This window comes from Mobula hypostoma, chromosome 31, assembly GCF_963921235.1.
Source record: "Mobula hypostoma chromosome 31, sMobHyp1.1, whole genome shotgun sequence".
Taxonomy (NCBI): Eukaryota; Metazoa; Chordata; class Chondrichthyes; order Myliobatiformes; family Myliobatidae; genus Mobula; species Mobula hypostoma.
In genome coordinates this window covers 2544841-2566729 of record NC_086127.1, presented here as the reverse complement: position 1 = coordinate 2566729, position 21889 = coordinate 2544841, and the positions used below count along the sequence as shown (strand labels likewise).

Genomic DNA, 21889 nt, shown 5'->3' with positions numbered 1-21889 from the left:
AAATAGCAGGTTGGAAGAGATGAAGTCCTTAATGGATACAAGAAGTGCAAGAGAGCACTTAATGAAGAAAGCAGAACGGTTAAAGGAATGCATGAGTTTCTGTGGCAAATTACATCCTCAGTGCGCAACAAGATGTTCAAACAGCCAGTGCAGACATTGACAGGGCAGTAGCAGAAATATTTAAATCGTTCTTAGAGACAGGTGAGGTAGTGGAGGATTGGAGGATACTTTGTGTTCTGCGGCTGTTTAGTAAAGACTTCAAAATTAAAAGATATGGCAAGCTTATAAGCAAACATTAGTAGTAGGAAAGCTATTGGAAGATAACCTAAGGGATTTGTTGCCTGATTATTTAGATATACATGAACTAATTAAATATAATCAGCATGGCTGTCTGCGCGGTAAGTCGTGGCTAACTGATCTTATAGATTTTTTTGAGGAATTTACCAGGAAGGCTGATGAAAGCAAGGCAGTGTATTTTGTGTAGTTGGTCAAATAGGTTCAATCGCCTGGCATTCAGGATGAAGTAGAAAATTGGATTAGATATTTGTTTTGAGGGAGAAGGAAGAAACTGGTAGCAGATGGTTTCCTCTCCGACTGGACTGGGTACTGGGTCCGTTGGTATTTTTTTTAATGTCTATCGATTATCTCAATGATAATGCGGTTAACTGAATGTGGGAACTTGCCGTCAGCAGCAAGATTGGGGGCGAGGTGGAGAATGAGGACGACTCTCTGTGCCTGCAGCGCGATGTGGACCAACTGGAACAATGTGCTGGAAAAAAAAAAAACGACAGGTGGAATTTAATAAAGGTTTTGTACTTGGATATGACCAACCCTGGAAGATATTACAGTGAACGGTAGAACACTGAAGAGTACGTATAACAAACATTTCCGGAAATACTCCGGAAGTGGCGGCACAAGTTGATAGGGTCGAAAATAATTCCTTTGGCTCATTGATCTTCATAAATCAATGTATTAAGTACAGATGATATGATGTTATCTTGAATTTTTTTATGACGGCGGTAAGGCTTAATTTGGAATATTGTTTGCAGTTTAGGCAAACTAACTACAGGAAAGATTAGATTAGATTAGATTAGATTAGATTTTTTTTTAGATTAGATTATGAGGACACTCAGTCCTCGTTTATTGTCATTTAGAAATACATGCAATTAGAAATGATACAATGTTCCTCCAGTAATATATCACAGAAACACAGGACGGACGAAGACTAAAACTGACTAAAGCGCGTAATTATAACAAATATATACAACAGTAGAAAGCAATACGGTAATTTTATAAAGAGCAGACCATGGGCAGGGTAAAAGAAGACTCAAAGCCCCGATAGTCCATCATCTCACGCAGACGTTGGAAGGGAGAAACTCTCCCTGTCATGAACCTCCAGTGACGCAAACTTGCCGAGGCGGCACTCTGGAAGCACCCGACCACAGCCGACTTCGAGTCCGTCCGAAAACATCGAGCCTCCGACCAGCCCTCCAACACCGAGCACCGAACACCCATCTCCGTCGAGCGCCTCGACCACGCCACGGCCGCCGAGCAACAAGCAAAGCGGAGGACTTGGGGCCTTCCCGTCCCGAGATTCAGGATCACACATTAGCAGCGGCAGCGAAGCAGGCATTTCAGAAGTTGCACCAGATGTTCCTCCGTGCTCTCACGTCTGTCTCCATCAAATCAAGATTGTGCACAAATCAGGATGTAACCCAAGTCGAAAGAGTGTTGAGAAAATTCACAATAATGTTGTCAGGTGCGGTGGACCTGAGTTATGTGAAAACAAAAAATGAATAAGTATAACTGCATTCTTTAGATCATAGAAGATTGAGAGGAGATTTGATAGATGAATGCAGAATTATGAAGTGTATAGATAATTTAGCGCGTGGTCAAGTGGTTAACACGTCGGTCTAGTGATCTGAAGGTCGCTAATTCGGGCCTTGGCTGAGGCAACATGTGTGTCCTTGAGCAAGGCACTTAACCACACATTGCTCTGTGACGATACCCGTGCCAAGCTGTATGGGTCCTAATGCCCTTCCCTTTGACGACATTGGTGGCGTGGAGAGGGGAGACTTGCAGCATGGGAAACTGCTGGTCTTCCATGCAACCTTGCCCAGGCCTGCGCCCTGGAAACCTTCCAAGGCGCAAATCCATGATCTCACGAGACTAACAGATAGCAATTATTATTATAGATAAGTTAAATACAGACCGTTTTTTTTTGCACTGAGGCTGTGTCGGGATTGAACCAGAAGTCACAGTTAAGGGTGAAAATTGAGAAATTTATGGGGAAAATGAGAGGAAGTTTCTTTATTCAGAGGTTCAAGAGAGTGTGGAATGAGTTGCCAGCACGTTTAACATAATTTTGGAAAGGTGCATGGAGAGTAGGGATACACTAAGTCCTGGTCCCGATGGCGATCGATATGGAGTAGGCTATCTAAATGGCTTGATATGTCACCAGAAGCACTTTCAAATGTCTATAAATGTACCATGGACAGCATACTGTTTGGTATGGTGGGGGGGCGGGGGTGGTGTATGCGGGCTACTGCACAGAATCGACTTGGAAACCTAACTGGATCCATCATGGGCACTAGCCTCTCCAGAACATCTTCAAGGAGCGATGTGTCAAACAGTAGCAAACATCATTAAGTACTACCATCAGAGAGGAGGTTCGCACACTCAACGATTCAGGTACTACTTCTTTCCCTCTGCCATCAGTTTTATGATTGGACATTGAACTCATGAAAACTACTTCACTACATTTAGAGAACGATTTCGTCATCTTAAACCTATAACGAAGGTAAAATTAATGAAACACTTTTAATTGGAATTATTATACAAACAGCCATAATCGTTCAAAAAGGCATTCAATGCGCCATTATCTCCATTTTTATTCAATATTCCCTGCAGAAATGGGTCAGGAGAACAGTCGGAATTTGATAGAAAAGATTGCCAGAGAATCATTCTCATTTTTCGCGGGAGATGACTATGGAAGACGCCATATTAACACGGAAATGTGCAAGATTCATACATAGTAGAATAAACAATCGGCCTCCCTGCTGTTCTGTTCTGTGTTCTATGCGCTATAGGTAAAAGGTATACTGAAAATTTTGTTTGGACGAGCGTTTAATAAATGCTCACGATTATGTGGTTCATTGTAAGTACGAGCCAATATGTGTTACAGTTTTAATCTGATTTTTTATTACAGGTTTCTTTTCAGCAAACAATGGTACATAGTCATAGAGTAGGGCGTCCGTGCAAGCTGAATACCATACAGATGAATCTCTGGAATTTTCTGCCGCAAATGATCCTGGAGGATAATTTATAAGATACATTCACGTAGGAGATATCTGAATATTTCAGTGACGGAGGATTTGCGGGTTAAGGGACAGATATGGCACTGAAATGCAGTGGAGGTCCCCACTGATATGGGTAAAGCCCGGGTAGTTCTAAGGTAGGGACATGTTCGGCACATCTTCCTGGGCCGAAGGGTCCGTATTGTGCTGTAGTCTCTATATGTTTCTATGTCACTGAGTAGCGGGGCAGAAATGTGAGCCTGGTTTGCTCTGCTTTACAATATCCCGTGTGACTGCTTATGCGATTTTGGTAATTTTGCGGACAAATTTGTTTCACCAATCAGCTATGTATTTAGAGATTTCCAGATGCGGAAGAAGAAAGAATTGACTTTTCAGACATAGTTATCTTGGAAACTATATGAACACATAATGACAATCATAAGTCTATTTTCACGGTGTGTATGCAGAACATCGTTCATGTCGCGACAAAGTGACTACAGGCAGAAATAAGCAGCTGAAAGGAATTGAGGCGTAATTCTGCAAAATCAGAATACAAATCGAAAACAGAGATATAAAAGGAAATTCGAAGATGTACGAGCCCCTTTGATTCCAGTATTAATATAAATGACAGCTGCTCCGTGTACAGATAAGAACAGTGTTGTCCTCATATATTTTTTTTCTGCTTAACTTTATGTCTCTTAAGTGTTGTTGCTACTTCACAGCCTAAAATCTATGTATGTGCACTATATGGAATCAACCTGAATTCAGCATTTACAGACATCACTTTCTTGAATATATCAAGGAGACTTTACCTGGTTATCTGAACAGCTTTACTTGAAGTGATCAATTCCTGACTAAGCGACGAGCAACGTAGCGCGCCAAGGTTTAAAAAGAGAAATTTTCAACGATTATTCTTTCAGTCGAAGCAAGCAGCTGAGAAGAAAGCAGTGAAGAAATCGGGTAGAAAAAGTTGTTTTTTTTGGAAAAAACACTGCTCGGGGAGAATGGTCTGCACTGCGCAGGCGCGTGACGTAGCGCGCGAAGGTTTAAAACCAGACCACCATATACAGCGGCCATCGTCGGAGTGGACTGAGTCAGAGTGGGACGGCTTTGGCTCAACAGGCTTCGGCGAGAACAGGCAGAGGCCACGGTAGGCTCCGGTAAGTTTTTTTGTCCAGATTATTTAGAGTAGAGAGAATGCCAGGCAGGATGTTGGAATGCTGCTTTTGCAGGATGTGGGAAGTCAGGGAGCCCTCCGGTGTTCCTGATAACGACACCTGCAAGAAGTGCATCCAGCTGCAGCTCCTGACAAACCGCGTTAGGAAACTGGAGCAGGAGCTGGATGACCTGCGGATCATTCGGGAGAATGAGGAGATTATAGATAGTAGCTGCAGGGAGGTAGTTACGCCAAAGGAGCAGAGGACAGGAAATTGGGTCACTGTCAGGCGAGGGAAGAGGAAAGGGCAGGCAGAGCAGGGTTCCCCTGTGGACATTTCCCTCAACAACAAGTATACCGCACTGGATACTGTTATGGGGGATGACTTACCTGGGGCAAGCTGCAGTAGCCGGATCTCTGGCACTGAGTCTGGCTCTGCAGTGCAGAAGGGAGGATGGAAAATGAGGAAAGCGGTAGTGATAGGGGACTCAATAGCTAGAGGTGCAGATAGGAGGATCTGTGATCGTGACAGAAAATCCAGGATGGTTTGTTGCCTCCCGGGTGCCGGGGTCAAGGATGTCTCTGATCGATTGCATGACATTCTGAAGTGGGAGGGTGACCAGCCAGATGTCCTGGTGCACATCGGTACCAATGAAATAGCAAGGAAGAGTGAGGAGGTCCTGGAGAGTGAGTATGGAGAGCTTGGTAGGAAGTTGAAAAGCAGGACCTCAAGGGTGGTAATCTCAGGATTGCTACTTGTGCTAGGTGCCAGTGAGGGTAGGAATAGGATACTCTGGAGGATGAACAAGTGGCTGAGGAACTGGTGTAGGGGGCAGGGTTTCAGATTTCAGGATCATTGGGACCTCTTCTGGGGCAGGTGGGTCCTGTACAAGAGAGACGGGTTACACTTGAACCACAGGGGGACCAATATCCTTTCAGGGAGGTTTGTTAGTGCTATTGGGGAGGCTTTAAACTAGATTTGCAGGGGGGATGGGAACCAGAGTGCCAGAGTGGACAGTGTGGCTGGGATGAAAATAAATGATGTTAAAAGTTCAAGCAAATCTGCTAATAGAAAGGTTGTGAGTGGTGGTAAAAATCTTCTGAGATGTATATATTTCAATGCTAGGAGTATTGCGGGGAAGGCGGATGAGTTGAGGGCGTGGATTGACACGTGGAATTATGACGTTGTAGCAATTAGTGGAACTTGGCTACAGGAGGGGCAGGACTGGCAGCTTAATATTCCAGGGTTCCGATGTTTCAGATGTGATCGAGGCAGAGGAATGAAAGGTGGGGGAGTAGCATTGCTTGTTAGGGAAAATATTACAGCAGTGCTCAGGCAGAACAGATTAGAGGGCTTGTCTACTGAGTCCTTATGGGTGGAGCTGAGAAACAGGAAAGGTATGGCCACATTAGTGGGATTGTATTATAGACCACCCAATAGTCAACGAGAATTGGAAGAGCAAATCTGCGCAGAAATAGCAGGCAACTGCAGGAAACAGAAAGTTGTGGTGGTAGGGGATTTTAATTTTCCCTATATTGATTGGGACTCCAATACTGTTAGGGGTCGAGATGGTTTAGAGTTTGTAAAATGTGTTCAGGAAAGTTTTCTAAATCAATATATAGAGGGACCAACGAGAGGGGATGCAATATGGGATCTCCTGTTAGGAAACGAGTTAGGACAAGTGACGGAAGTTTGTGTCAGGGAGCACTTTGGTTCCAGTGATCATAACAGCATTAGTTTCAACTTGATCATGGACAAGGATAGGAGCACTTGGCCAGATAATGAGCTTAGACGAGGGTGTTTGTGGCTCACCCAGTCAAAACCAATCGTGTTCCGGCCTGTGAAAATAGCGAGAGCAATGGGAAACCCAAGTTGGAAGTGCGTGTTTCATGATAAATTCTCTGTCGTGGTTTTGTTATACTCTTGTTTCCCCGGCCGTGAACACCAAATGATGAAATGCTGACTGTTCTATTTACCAAAATATTTTTCCTCCATCAGCCTGGCTCCAATTTATATACCACAATTGGCCAGCTGTAATCAGGCGCATGAGATACTGCATATTGCCATCATCGAACAACAAACAGTCCATCCTGATTCATTTCAAATCATGATCAGAGATTTCAATCATGCTTGTTTGAAGAAATCCCTACCCAACTACCATCAGCATAGAGATCATAAATACACTACACCACTGCTATACTAAGATAAGGAATGCCTACTGTTCCATGCCCGGACTGCACTTTGGGAAATCTAATCAATCGGTTGTCTTTCTACCTGCATAGAGGCAGAGGCTTAAGGCTCCAGAGATTAGGTCAATAAAGAGACGGCAGTGGGAGGCAGAGGAGTGGCTTATGGGATTGCTTTGAGTCGGTGGACTCATCTGTGGATCTGAAAGAATACACCACGATTGTCATGAACTTTTAAAGACAGAGAAATGTTTCCCCACAAAATCAATTAGTCCACCCCAACCAGAAGCCCTGGAAGAACCACGAGATCCACAATCTGCTGAGGGCCAGATCAGAGACATTCAAGTCTGGCAAACAAGAAAGTCACAAGAGGTCCAGGTATAGCCTCCGGAAACTCATCTCACGGGGGTAAGTAGCAACTTTGGTCTAAACTTGAATGAATGAAGGATGTTCGACAAACGTGGCAGGGCGACATAAAGCAACATAGGCGACAACGACAACAGGGCTTTGCTCTCAGATGAGCTCAATGCCTTCTACGCTGGCTTTGACTGTCAAAACATGGAGGAAACGTTACGAACTCCCAAAACCCCCAGTGATGCTGTGATTTCGGTCTGTGAGGCCCGTGTGTGAACATTCTTCAGGAGGGTGAAATGTCAGAAAGCACCCGGCCCCGTTGGAGCACCTGACCAAGTACCAAAGACCTGTGCTGATCAACTGGCTAAGATCTTGAACCTCTTGCTTCTGCAGTATGTGGTACCCACCCGCTTCAAGCAGGCTTCAATTATACTGGTGGCCCAAGAAGAACATAGTGACCTGCGTCAGGGACCCAGCCGTACTTACATCCAGAGAGATAAAGTTTTTTTCAGGGGCTAGTAATGAAGCATATCAATTCCTGCTTGCCCACTGGTGCAACAGGTCCACAGCAGATTCCACTTCACTGGCTCTTCATTCAGCCTTGGAACATCTGCAGAGCAAAGATGCATACATCAGGATGCTCTTTCTCGACTACAGCTTGGCATTCAATACGATCATCCCCTCAAAACCAATGAACAAGTTTCAAGACCTTGGCTTCAATATCTCTTTGTGCAATTGGATCCTCGATTTCTTCACTTGCAGACTCCTGTTAGTTCGGATTGGCAACATCTCCACAATGATCTCCATCAGCGCAGGACTGTGTGGTTTGCCCCAAGCTCCACTCGCTTTACACTTATGACTATGTGGCTAATCACAGGTCCAATGCAATATTTAAGCTTGATGGCATCGCTGTTGTCAGCAGAATCAAAAGTGGTGACAAATCAACATATAGGAGGGAGATTGAAAATTTAGCTGAGTGGTGCCACAACCTCTTAATGTCTTATAAAATTGCCTATAAAGTTAAATCTAGCAAACATAAGCAACAATAGGGCTTTGCTTCCAGATGAGCTCAACCCCAAGCCTGAACCCGAGACCCTCCTGGTGGATGCTCTGGAAGACCAGGAAGAGGAGACGGCCTTACCGCTTGGTGTACTAGTGGCTGGACCGCAGAAGCCCTTATTTGTACAGATGAACAGGATGGCAGTGATTGCTAGGATGGCTACAAAAAAGAAAATGCACCGGGCGCACCTCTTCCGGGTGACGCTCAAGTCTAGTGTTCCTATGGGGAGAAATTCTCTTCGAAAAAGGGAACGTTTGCTGAGCCATTCAACTTTGTGACTCCCCTATACCTGCGGTTGGAAGAGGACGTTGATATATAAGATCTTGGAACTGGAAGGTGTTTTTTTTTCCTGCTGACAAGCTTGATGTGGGTTGTTCCAAGAGCACTAACCACATTATCACAGGGAGGTCGCGGCGACTAACCCCCGAAGAGGTGGGAGACGTTCCGCAACAGTTGTGGAAGCAGAAGGAAGCTGGTAATATCACTGAGTCCAGAAACCCCAATGCGGCCCCGATAGTAGAGGCCAGGAAGAAGAATGGGAAGGTGCGGATGTGTGTGAACTATAGGACTCAGAACAGGAGTACCATCCCCGATCAGTCTACGGTCACGAGGATCGAAGACGCGCTGGCCCGCCTACGTGGTGCGATGTGAGATCGGCTCTACAGGCGCCTAATGAAGCCGCAGGAAGAAGAGTACTGTAAGTCGTGCACTCCATGTATTCGGTAGAAGACGTTGCCTTCGAAGGCCGCTCTGTTGTCCCGCTTGGTCATTACTGATCAATACAACACGATATGCGCAAGGCTTCCCTACCAAGAATAAGAGGGCATCTACGGCGGCCAATTTGTGAGAATATTTGATTCATTATATAAATAAATACATAGTGGATACATAGTGATCAGGGCCGGCTGTTTTGAGAATAGGCTCATTCCTGACTCACTGAGCATGCGTGGGAAGTTGCGGGTTAGGGGTTATTAACCGCACGGTGATCTCCAGACCGAGAGATTTACTCAGAACTTGCCGGAGATGCTCAGAACCTTGGAGATCAGCAAACAGAATAGGTGGAGTTAAAAACGCAAACACGAGGAAATCAGCAGATGATGGAATTTCAAGTACATTAGACTACAGGACCATAAGACACAGGAGCAGAATTAGGCAATCTGGCTCATCGGGTCTGCTCCGCCATGCAATCAAAGTTCACCCCTTTTTTTCTATCTCCTCAACCCCAGTTCGCAACCTTCACCCCGTAACTTTAGATGCCATGTCCAGTCAAGAACCTATAATCTCTACCTTAAATATACCTAACGATCTGGCGTCCACAGCTACATTCGGCAACGAGTTCCACAAAATCACCACCGTTATGCTAAAGAAATTTCTCCACATCTCTGTTTTGAAAGGGCGCCCCTCTATCCCCGAAGCTGTGCCCTCTCGTCCTAGACTCTCGCACGATCGGAAACTTCCTTTCCACATCTACTCTTTCAACGCCTTTCGACGTTCGAAAGATTTCAATGAGGTCCCCCACCCCCAATTCTTCAGAATTCCAGCAAGTGCAGACCCAGAGCTATCAAACGTTTCTCATACGATTACCCTTTCATTACTGGAATCATCCTTGTGAACCTCCTCTGGACCCTCGCCAAGCCAGCATATCTTTTCTATCATGAGCAGCCCCAAACCGTTCATAATACTCAAGATGGGGCTACACCAGTGCCTTATAAAGCCTCAGTCATACATCCTTGCTCTTTTATTCTTGACCTCTGTCTTCTGCCTTCTTCTCTACCGGTTCAACAAGCAGGTTAACCTCCAGAGTGTTCTGCACAATGACACCCAAGGTCCTAAGCATCTCAGAATCCTGGATTTTAGAAAATAGTCCGCACATTTATTTCTACTAGCAGAATGCATGACCATGACCATGACCATGACCATGACCATGACCATGACCGTGCATTTTGCAACATTGCATTTCGTTTGCCAATGTGATCCCTATCTCCATCATCTGCAAGTCACCGCTTGCAATATTGGATATCTGGTCCATTGCTACACCAAATTAAGCTAGCGGGTACTCCCCATATTATCTGATGTTTGGGCGCTCCGCGAGGCTGCTCATCGACCTTTGTTTTGGGACCCAAGACTTTTCTTTTTCCACCCAAGACATACCTGAAGTATGTGTCTGATATGAAAAGAGTGCTGAATAAAGGCTCAAGAATCAGCTGAGGTCGCGGCTGCCAAGCGGAATCAAGGAAATAAGAGGAGGTATGATTAAAAGCTGAGGTTCCCCTAACTCTGGTCGGGGGACCGAGTCCTCATAAAGAATTTGGGGCAACCTGGGGAGTATAAGTTGACTGATGCTACACCCTATGTGGCGGAGAGCCAGATGCCAAACGTCCCAGATTTCCGGGTAAAACCAAAGGATGGGAATGGGCGTGGTAAGATTCTCCATCGGAACCACCATCTACCTCTGGGACAAGAGTTGTTTGTTGATCCAGAACTTGACCTGGACTCTACACCCAGTAAGAGGACTCTGCGTCGAAATGAAGGGACTGAAGCACCAGCAGCAGTAAAGATTACACTGGACCCCTGCCCCTGACTGGGATACGGACTCTCCGGAAGAAAACCAATGGGTGTCGTATAGGCTGCCTTTTACTAACTCCCCTCTAATTGAGGAAGAGATTCCCAATCCTTCTCACTTTGAGGTAGGTGAAATGGTGTATGTAGGGGGGGGGGGCTATTTGTAGAGAGGCTCGACTTCAGTGGGCCTTGAAGGGGATGATGCCGAGCTCAGACAATTGGCAGAGGGATCCGAGTTGCAAAAGTCCACGAGTGATAGGCCGGGGAGAGGAAGACCAGAAGTATCCCATGGAGTGTTTGAAACTGAAGAAGTAGATGACGGGGTACGAAGATCTCAAAGAAACAGTGTGCCGCCAGATAGGCTGGCCTATGTAGCATCGGGGGAACGACCTGCTACGACTATCCTCCTTTTGAGATATATCACTACCCTTTACAAATAGATCGGAGGTGCTGATATCACGAAATCCCTTTGTAAACGGTGTTATTAAGATGATGTAACCATTTATTTCATGGTGAAGAGGGCATGACCATATTAGCGCGGCAGAGTGTAATGCTGTGGTTCATTTTATGTTCCTGTTATGCTGTAAGTATTTTATTTTGTGCTGCTTTTCATGAGCTGCTTATTTTCAGCCAATGTTTGTGTTACTGTTGAAGATAAGAGATATGGAGAAATGTGTGCCATCAAATTAGGATGTTCAAAGTGATAGGGAGGTGTCTCTGATGAGGGTCAGTAAGTGGGCTAGCGTACTCTTTTGGTTCAAGAGAGATGAAGAGAGAAGACGTCGTCGGATTCGACCCGGAGTCGGACCATGATCAGACGAACCCCGGGTTTAGATCGACGGAATATCGATGACTTGGTGAAACTGTGAACTCTAACTTTTGCACAATAGCCTGTTTCATTAAAATCGGCCCTTTTCTTTGATTGTTCTTTCCCTTACTAACCCTTTACAGAAATTAGGAATTATAAAGATACATTATTTTAATTGTTTAGGGTGTACTGTCTGTTATTTCGTGGTAACAATTAATCTTTAACATTTGTAAGGGGGTAGCAAATTAGTCAGCTTCCTTACAGACAGTGTGTTTGGGGTGGGCTCTCGACTGAATCTCATAAGTTTTGCAGGGCGGAGATTCTCTTCCATAGACCGAGGCAGCCGAGGAAACCGGGGTGTTTCAATTGCTTATTGTTATTATTTATTTCTACTTTATTTTCATTGTTTTTTGTCTTTTGGACGCTAGTTCATCTAATTTCTGAGCAGAGCATCCTTCCATTTGTATAATCAGGGCAGCACTGTGCGGTTTGTGTTTTTTTTCGACTTTTCAAGTGCCTTCAATGTCATACAGTCCTCAATGCTGAAGAGAGAGAGAGAAAAAAAAAACTGGCATCCTCAGTAACCTTTCCTGCCCCTGGGCCTTCCAAGTCTCTAGAATGTCCGCAACATCATAGCTCCAGGAACTGATCCAAGCTCTAAGCTCATCCGCTTATTTTCATGATACTCCTTGCACTAAGATAGACACACCTCGAACCATTGTTCTGAGCGCATCTATTCTTGATCACCTGCCCCTCGCACTGTCTACAAGCTTTTTGTATTTGTAAGCCAACAGCCCCTTCCTCCGTCTCCTCAGTTCGGTTTCCAACCCAGGGAATTCTAGCTTAAACTCTCCCCAATAGCCTTAGCAAACAACCCTGTCAGGATATTGGTCCCCCCTGGGATTCAAGAGCATCCCGTCCTTTTTGTACAGGTCACCCTTGCCCTAAAAGAGCTCCGAATGATCTAGAAAACTGAATCCTTGCCCCCGATCCATTCACTCATCACGCACTTATCCTCCCCCTCACTTTATTGCTATTTTCACTGTCATGTGGCACAGGCAGTAATCCAGAGAATACTGCCTTTGCAATCCTGCTTCTCGACTTCCTTCCTAACTCCCTGTAGTCTGTTTTCAGGACACCCTCCCTTTTCCTACCTAAGTTGTGATACCAATATGTATCCACGACCTCTGGCTGTTCACCTTCCCACTTCAGGTTATCGTGGACGCGATCAGAAACATCCCGGACCCTGGCACCTCGAAGGTAAACTGCCATTAGTACGTCTTTCTTCCGTCCCCAAAATCGCCGTTCTGATCGCCTAACTATGGAGTTCCCCACTGCTGATGCCTTCTTCTTCCTTTCTCTACCCTTCGGAGCCACAGGACCAGACTCTGTGCCAGAGGCGCGGCCATAATTCCTCCCCCAGATAGTTACCCCCATCCTCGCCGCAAAATTACTCAAACAGGAGTACGTATTGTTAAGTGGGACGGCCACAGGAGTATTGTCTAGCATTGGACTCTTGACCTTCCCTCTTCTGACTGTTACCGACTTACCTGTCTCCAGAGTCCCGGTGTGACTTCTTGCCTGTAGCTCCTCTTTGTCACCTCCTCACTTTCCCTGACCAGACGAAAGTAATGGAACTGCATCTCCAGTAGTTTGTAAACAGAGGTATGGTAGCCTAAACTGCCCTCATTAGAACCGTGACAGAAATTCGAAATGCATTTTTTTCAGAGAGCATTTTCTTTCCTGCAGTACAATCCAACCATACTCAAGTACTACTAGAAACCGCAAGATAATGTTGCTATTGTAATACCGGTAAAGTTCCAGCATTATGGTAAACGTCAGTAAGTTGACAAATCTGAGTATGAAAGCGCTATCCAGTACTACACTACATCCAAACCAAGTTAGTGACCAACAGCAGTAAAGTTTTTTTTTTCTTTTTTTTGCTTGAAGTAACGAGACATTTGCTGCTGCCAGCCAGAAGTAGTTGATATGCGCAAATAGATTGGTATGTATGGAGAGGATTCCCCAAAAGGGACCTGATGCTGATCCGGTCAGATCAGCACAAAGGAGGGAAAACAATACTGCATCAGCAAATTAGCGGATTGGGTGCATGCTTAGTCAGCTTACTTACGACTATAAACTACTGTTATAAGGATTGCGAGCTAGCAGAGTGATTTAAAACGCCAGTGATGTGTTCAATTCTTGCCGGTGCTCGCTCAATTGATATTTATTTTCTATTTTCTATTAGAAACGTAGAGCCCCAGAACAGTACAGAGAACACTGTCTTTCAGATTTAATTTTCATTGTAGTTACTTAACTTTTTAATCGTCCCTTGCTGATTACGTGCTGTGGTTATCTACGTACAGACTCAGTAAGAATGACCAGCAATGTTCTCGAGTGGAATATTTCCCTGGAGTTCTGCATGTAAAAAAAAATGTAAAATGAACTGTTGGAGAAAGTATAGATTTTAACCTATCGATCTGGACAAATACATTGTTTGTGTGATCTCTTGTACCAGATTTCAAATAGCACCGGCGAATGCCATCGTTCAATTGGAAGAAGCTATAATCGTTCCGTCCACTGACAGAGCACTGGTTCAGCTGTTGATATGAGCATAAGTGTGACGAATAATTGTTTAATCGGTGGATCGGACGAAACTATGATTGCTGAGTCCACTGATTGACGAGTAAGTGGCAAGTGTAATACTTGCCACGTTTGCAGTGATATCTGCCAGAAGGTAATTCAATGCGGATGGACAGGTGGACAAGAGAAATATCTAGAGCGCAACACTTCTTGTAGCAGAGTTCGGGCCGTGGATCTATAGACTGTGATGAATCTCTGGGGAACATTAAATCTCTGATGATGATGCAGAATGGAACGCCTCGTGGTGAGAACGGATTCTGCCGATATGAGGGAAAGGAAAGAAGGGAAAAGCATTTTTAAAAAAACGACAAGGAGGAGGCAGACAATCCAGATAATAGTGGAAAATCAGTGGATTTGTAGAACACGTCAGTATACTGTGTATCTCCAGAAATGGATGCAGAGAGACAGACAGACAGACAGACAGACAAAGATAGACAGGAGAGACAGACAGAGAGAGAGGGGAGAGAGAGGGGAGAGAGACGGGGGTGGGGAGAGGGGGGGGGAGGGGGGAGGGGGGAGAGGAAGAAAAAAAGAAAGAAAAAATTTAATGGGGACACACTTAATGCACCAGAATGGATTCGGGGAACATTGAATGTGCAGATTTTGAAATGAACTATATTAACACAAGAATAGCTAGGGCCCCAACGATAGCTGCATAGATTTCAGGAAGGCGTTTGGAGAGTGTACCGTAGGGTAAACTGACTCTCTGTTTAAACACATGCGAACTGTTGAGATAGTCTTACGCCACAATCTGAGCAACATAAATATTTCGAGTCAAGTCTGCCCGCTGTAAACCGACGGTAGACTTCACTGGCATGCTATGCTTTTATCGAAATATATTGCATTAAGTAATTTGAATAACATCGTTCGTTTCATGTTCCGGCAAGTTTAGAAATAACTGATAAATAATCACAAGGATTGAATAAAAAAAAACTTTAATTGTAAGTAAATATTTGTTTTTTAAGTATTTAATTATCTGTATAACTTATTGGGCTTTGGCCAGTTCTATCGGAGTTCGTTATTGCTTTTGTCCATTTATAATTCAAACCACGTGAAGGTGACAAATATCAACATTCAATTCAGCTATTGCCAAACGTAAGCAGAGCACAGACATGTTCGCAATCTTGCTTGCTCGTCAATAAGGCTAAATCGTCCGTTACGTCACTAGACTGAAGACTGAACTGCTTTACATTCATTTTAATGTAAAATAAATAGAGCAATCGTGCCTTTGGGAATGAGATGTCACTGCATATTAATTATTTAATCGGAACACTTATTTGCGAGGAATATCTACATCTCTCGGTATATAAGAAAAGAAAACACAACCTTTCTTTTATTAGCTCGAGCAAGTAACCACGGTATGAGATTGAGAGTGGAACTGAAAAATAATATCAAATGTTCCCTTGATACACTTAATAGAGTATCAATCCGATTAATATATCGATTAGTTCGATGAATATCTCAGATCGCAACGGTGCCTTCAGCCACTGTAATTTAGCATAAAGCGGTGTTAAGCAAGACGAGAAGCCTAAAGATAATGTCCAAGATGTCCATCGTTTCACCGCTTATGAAAGCTTGAATAATTACTGGTTGCTCGAATGATAAGCCGTTCAGTAGGATTCCACTCATAAAGCAAATTTGTAAACCAGTTGAAAATATACACGAGATTAATAAACTACGTTTGTGAAGAATTTTTAAATATTGCTTCCAGCTCGAACGTGGCCAAACGGCGTGGCATTACCCTCAAACTGAGGGTAACCTCTAAACTGACCTGTTCATCACAAATAACCTTGGCCGTAGCAGTAGCTCATTATATTCATGTTATTAAAATATAACCTATTTACCGTTCATTCTATTATTAGGGTTAAAATGTTCGATACAGTGGCAGAACTTGCTATGTTCTGTCCGATATGTTCATTTCATAGCCATCTAAAATAATAATAATAAAAGAATCGGATTAGAATTCAAAGAGTAGTAGCTACTGGATGTTGCTTCGATATAAATATGCAATATGTTGTTCCATCACGAATACATTGTTAATACAAATCCCAAGAATATTTTTTCGTATCATATTTTAAAACGATTAATGTCTTATTTTAAATGAAATAAATTTAATTTCAAATGAAATCATTAATTAATGCAGTAAAACAAAAATAAACGCACCTGATGTCTTTCTGCTGAGAGTATCTTTCAACAAGACATTGCATTTTTTCATGAGTGAATTGATTGGCATGTTTTCCATCCTGGCTGGAATTGCTCAGGTTCAGCTCCGTTAGCGAACTATTTGTACTGAGAGCGGAGAAAAGTGTATCCAGACTATCATCAGTAAGGTGGTTGGATTTTAGCCTGTATTGAAAGCAAGCGAGAATTGAAAACTGGACATACGCGCGCGGGCGCGCGCGCACACACACACACACACACACACACACACACCACACACTCACAGACATACTGCAGACACACACAGACATACTGCACACACAGACACGCAAACACCACACACTCACAGACATACTCCACACACACACACACACACACACACACACACACACACACACACACACACACAAACTCATACCACACACAGACATTTGCAAATTTACGCTCTCAGTAGATCGGCTGCACTTCAGATCTACTTTTTTTATGAGCTTGATTTTACTTGTGTAAATACAGATAAATGAAGGAGTCAATAACAGACTTCTGAGAATCTCTGCTAGCCACGAAATATTTAACTAGGTCGATATTTCGGACTGAGATACCAGATCAGGATCATTAGTGAAGAGGGTAGGTAAAAACCTGCCTGTCAAATTATGTCTGGTTGCATCTGCCTAATATCTCATTCTTATTTGCTTTTGACTTATCACATTCTTCCCTGATTTGTCCCAGCATTTTTCTGCTTCTTGTGTCTCCACATCACAGTGAAAAGACCCTCCACCTTCAGCCTCACTTCAGACGAATTGTCGTCTTCTGCCACTTTTCCTTTACTTCATGTCGATTTACACTCGACATCTATTCTTTATCTGTTTTCCAAGTCTAAGTATGCTTTTCTGTTAATTGGGTCTGCCTGCCTCTATCGATAACCAGATAGATGTCCACGTCTCATATTTAAGCCCTGCTTCCCAATTAACTCTCCCTACTTTGAGTCGAACATCCCCCGTCAGCGCTCTCATTCTGCATGCACAGTCCCTACCAGAATCTTTCCCTACTTTGATGTTGCCTGTTGCCAACCGACTTTTTTCAGAAGCTTTGTTTCTGCTTATCTGCTAATGAATAAAGTAGACTATACGATAGCAATTGACACGCTGTTGAGAAAATTAATCAATAGTGGTCGTCGGCATTATAAACCATTACTCACTCCAAACTCTGTATTTTACAGTCACTTTTTTTCAGGGTATTGACGAGCTGCTTCACTCCAGAGTCTTGTAGGTTATTCTGATTCAATCTAATTATCCAATGTAAACAAGATTAATTAATTGATCCCAATAGATAAAATTCAAAACTGTATTGCGATAAGTCGTTCTGCTTATTTCACCATGATGCGGTGAAGGTAATCCAAAATCAGTTATACAACAGTTGTCATGAAGTGAATATTCCTTTGAGCGTGATTGCTGAACTGGAAATTGAATCTAATGATCCACGAAGTACGCAGGCAGGATGAAATTGTACCTTGTGTCAAAGTATATTTTCAAAACACTTAGGCAAGATATGCATTAAAATTCTTTGCATGCAGTTATAAATCACTCTCTGCAGCCCTTTCAAGTTCATGAGGTCGAATAACAAACAACCGAATACCTCATCGGAGCACCATTTATTTGCCGAATTCCTATTTCAATCTAATACGAAGTTCCCATTTGAAGCACGGACGAACTAACGCACAGAACGAATTCACTCTGAAAGACTTCAAATAGCTTCGGATAAAGAACATCATAAAGTAATCAAATGGATCTCATACAACATAATATCTGTAGAAGCTGGAAATCAAAGCAACACGCACAAAATGCTACAGGAACTCAGCAGGTCAGGCAGCGTCTATGAAAAAGAGTAGAGGGGAGGATTTAAACTTCTTCAGGCCAGGCATTCCGGCCCGAAACTTCGATAGTACACTTTTCCATAGACGTTGCCTGGTCTGCTCAGTTCCTCCAGCATTTTGCGTCCAGTTTGATCTCAGTCTTTGTTCTCCTGCCACTGTTTGTTAATCTAAAACTTCAGAGTGTTATCAAATTAGACCACATAATGAATTTATTTAATGAGGTAAACTGGATTGCCCCTTACCTTATTAATTGCAGTGTTATTAATACACTTACCACACCAGCATGGCCATTTAATGCTTACCTATAAAAAATGTATATTCCCCAGTTTGATAAATTACCTCAGAATTACACATCTGTGCAGCACGGGTTCCAGTTTCTGTATTTCCTGTGGCTGCGCAAGGCTTGAACTGAGATCCAACTCCTCAATCACCTCAGAATAGATTAAAGTTTCGGATAAGACTGTGCAGTCGAGAGGTTTGAGAATAAGTTGATTTAACTTAATTGTTGTAAAGGCAGACAGCGCTTCCGTTAGTATTTTATTGTCTCCAAATTCAAGTAAACAGTAAAGTATGTGTAAAAACATGCTCTGGGTACGTGTCCGGTCCATGTTCATCAGGCGTCTTTTAACACTTCTTGTGAGCCATTCCGAGACACACAAAGTGACGTCAGAAGGGACCGAACCCAATTCCAATTTCAGGCGTTTTGTTGATTTCCGCGAAGACAGACCGACAAGAAAAAGCAAAAATGTCCTGAATTTGCCTAGACTGTCAATAAACATTTCATCGAGTATCAATCTCAGTCGATATATTGGAGTATTTAAGACGTGTGCAAGTGCAGCAAGGAAGTCTCGGATAACATAGTGTGTGAATTCGTAAACAAAACCACGACTCTCTTTGTCTGGATCCTGGAACATGAACACAGTGGTAAAATTGGCAGGACAAGTATTTAGTTCCCTTAATGCGTTGACTTCAAACGAAAGTGTGTTACATAGAATTCCTCTGTAGGCCAATTTTCCAACTTCACGTAGACACTTCTGAGTTGTGTTCCTGTCGTACCCGCATTCCTGGAGAAGCGGTGCGACGTAGTCAAAGAGCAACTGGGTGTGGTTTATGACGGGCATTGTTGTCTGTTCCTCACTTTGTGGTTGCTGAGATTCCAGTGACGAGACGAGGGTGACGCAAAATAGCGGGTTACTGCACATGTTCCGCAAGATATCATTCTGCTCAATCAACTGTATAATTTCGTTTCTGTACTGCTTATGGTGGAGGTAACGGCCGAAGTAGTCTTTTACTCTCTCAGAAGTGAATCCCATTGCTTGGAATTTACAATCTGTTATTGCTCCATGACGCAGAGTCTCCTGGTTCCAATGCCGCGTTGTGATCAGCACCGAACAGCCTCTCAGAAAGTCTCCGCGTAGAAGGCAGCGTAGGACATCGGACACAAAACGCACAGACTCTGTTCCTGAACATATGTATTGTGGATCGAGGTGTCTTTCATTATCGGAGAAAATAAAGGATCGATACAATCGATCCAAATCATCAAATATAAATAATAACCTTTTGGGTTCTTTCCACAGATGATCGAGATAATTCTCCAAGTAAGGATACGCTTCAAGCATCAATGCTCTTAACGTTATTTTACCTTTTATTGCATTTAAGTTCTGAATTTTGAAATGAAAGACAAAACTGAACTCTTCATATTTCATTTCCATGGCCCAATCATAGATTATCTTTTGTATTAAGGTTTTCTTTCCAGTCCCTGTAGCCCCGTAGACGACACGTATGCTGGTCTCACCAGTATCGCTGTTGCTTCTTTTCAGTATTTCATGGATCTCAACTTCACGAACCTGCCTTTTACTTTCTCCTGTTGCACCATCATGCTCATATTGTGTCACGGTAATCCTTGGCTCAGTGTAGATATCAGAAAGTAAACGCGGATTGGACAAGTTCAGTTTCATACTCTGACTTCGAAGATTGTATCTGTGTTGACGTATCACGTCTGGAGGAAAGAGATAAAAATAAACAACATGAATGGTTGTGTTTTGTTCCATCATACGCACATTTTGTTGTGTAGTAAAGAACGGGTGATTACAGATCGACAAAAGTAATGGCATTTGTCCTTCTTTGTGAACGCGAGATAATTTAAAGGCATCCGTTAGTCTTGCGAGACCATGGATCTGCGCCTGGAAAGTCTTCACTCTCTAGGGCGCAGGCCTGGGCAAGGTTGTATGGGAGACCGGCAGTTGCCCATGCTGCAAGTCTCACCTCTCCACGGCACTGATGTTGTCCAAGGGAAGGGCATTAGGACCCATACAGCTTGGCACTGGTGTCGTCGCAGAGCACTGGGTGATTAAGTGCCTTGCTGAAGGTGACAACACGCTGCCTCAGCTGGGGCTCGAACTCACGACCTTCAGATCGCTAGTCGAACGCCTTAACCACTTGGTCACGTGCCCACACGCGAGATAATATTACACTTCCATATCAGTATCCATTATATTCAGATTAAATGTTTGTTCATACCATGCCTATGTCAATTAAAACTCAAACAATTGATTGATTATTGGCACAAAACTTTCACAGACAGATGGAGCAGCAACAATTTCCACTGAGATTTCACATGGCCGCAGTCCAACGTACCTCCCCCACCCTCATACTACAATGAGTGAACTCGTGCAGAAAAGCTCAGCTCAATAACTGTACAGTCCTGGAATATCACACAAATTCATGCCGATATTATATATTTTATTTGTTTACTGATGCAGCTGTGATATGTCACTTCTGTCATAATGAATCCTTTTTCAAATTGAATGCTCTCGGCTTTTCTTATGAACCGACTGACAACGTGATGATGAAATCATTGTATTCGATGCATACTTACTTTGTTTTAAGTATATGATTGACTGCTTTTAAATTACAATGTTGAAAAGTGATCCTGATGGATCTTGTATTTACTTATATGTCCAAAACTACTTTATAAAATTTAACACCACAGATTTAAATACGGTGGCATGCAAAAATTTGAGCACCCCTACTTAAAATTTCTGTTACTGTGAATAGTTAAGTGAGTAGAAGATGAACTGATCTGAAAAAGTCATGAAGTTAAAGATGAAATATTCTTTTCAACATTTTAGGCAAGATTAGTGTATTTTTTCTTTTGTTTTGTACAATTTTAGAGAGAGAAAATGGAGAGGAGCACCATCCAAATGTTTGGACACCCCAAGAGATTTGAGCTCTCAAATAGCGTTTTCCAAGTTCTCAGACCTTAATTAGCTTGGTAGGGCTATGGCTTGTGCACAGCCATCGTTAGGAACGGACAGGTGATGCAAATTTTAATGCTTTATAAATGCCCTGACCCCTCAAAACTGGCTCTAACTATTATCAGCCATGGCATCCTCTCAGCAGGTGCCTAGCACTCTGAAAATTTAAATAAATGATGCCCACAAAGCAGGAGAAGTCTATAAGAAGATACCAAAGCGTTTTCAGGTAGCCGTTTCCTCAGTTCGTAATGTAATTAAGAAATGTCAGTTAACAGGAACGGTGGTGGTCAAGTTGAGGTCTGGAAGACCAAGCAAGCTTCCCGGCAGGACAGCTCGTAGGATTGATAGACAGGTAAATCAAAACCCTCGTTTGACTGCAAAAGACCTTCAGGAAGATTTAGCAGACTCTAGTATGGTGGTGCACTGTTCTACCGTGCAGCGACACCTGCATAAATATGGCCTTCATGAAAGTCATCAGAAGAAAACCTTTCCTGTGTCCTTACCACAAAAATCAGGGTCAGAAGTTTGTAAAGGAA

At 43.3% G+C, this 21889-nt stretch overlaps 1 protein-coding gene across 15 annotated transcripts in view; it reads right to left on the bottom strand.

The window, feature by feature from the left end:
* Nucleotides 1–21889, bottom strand: part of LOC134339996 (uncharacterized) — a 147507-nt gene that overhangs the window by 9154 nt on the left and 116464 nt on the right. For 12 of the 15 annotated variants that reach the window (XM_063036837.1, XM_063036843.1, XM_063036852.1 and 9 more), the window contains 4 exons: nucleotides 18436–20095; nucleotides 17422–17508; nucleotides 16230–16412; nucleotides 13742–13841 (listed from right to left, as the gene is read on the bottom strand). In XM_063036837.1, coding sequence (XP_062892907.1) covers nucleotides 13763–13841; nucleotides 16230–16412; nucleotides 17422–17508; nucleotides 18436–20095 — 2009 coding nt within the window. In that variant the 3' untranslated portion in view covers nucleotides 13742–13762. Of the gene's footprint in view, nucleotides 1–13741; nucleotides 13842–15024; nucleotides 15996–16229; nucleotides 16413–17421; nucleotides 17509–18435; nucleotides 20096–21889 lie in introns of those variants that run through there. The other 3 variants (XM_063036841.1, XM_063036838.1, XM_063036842.1) reach the window with 3 other exon arrangements.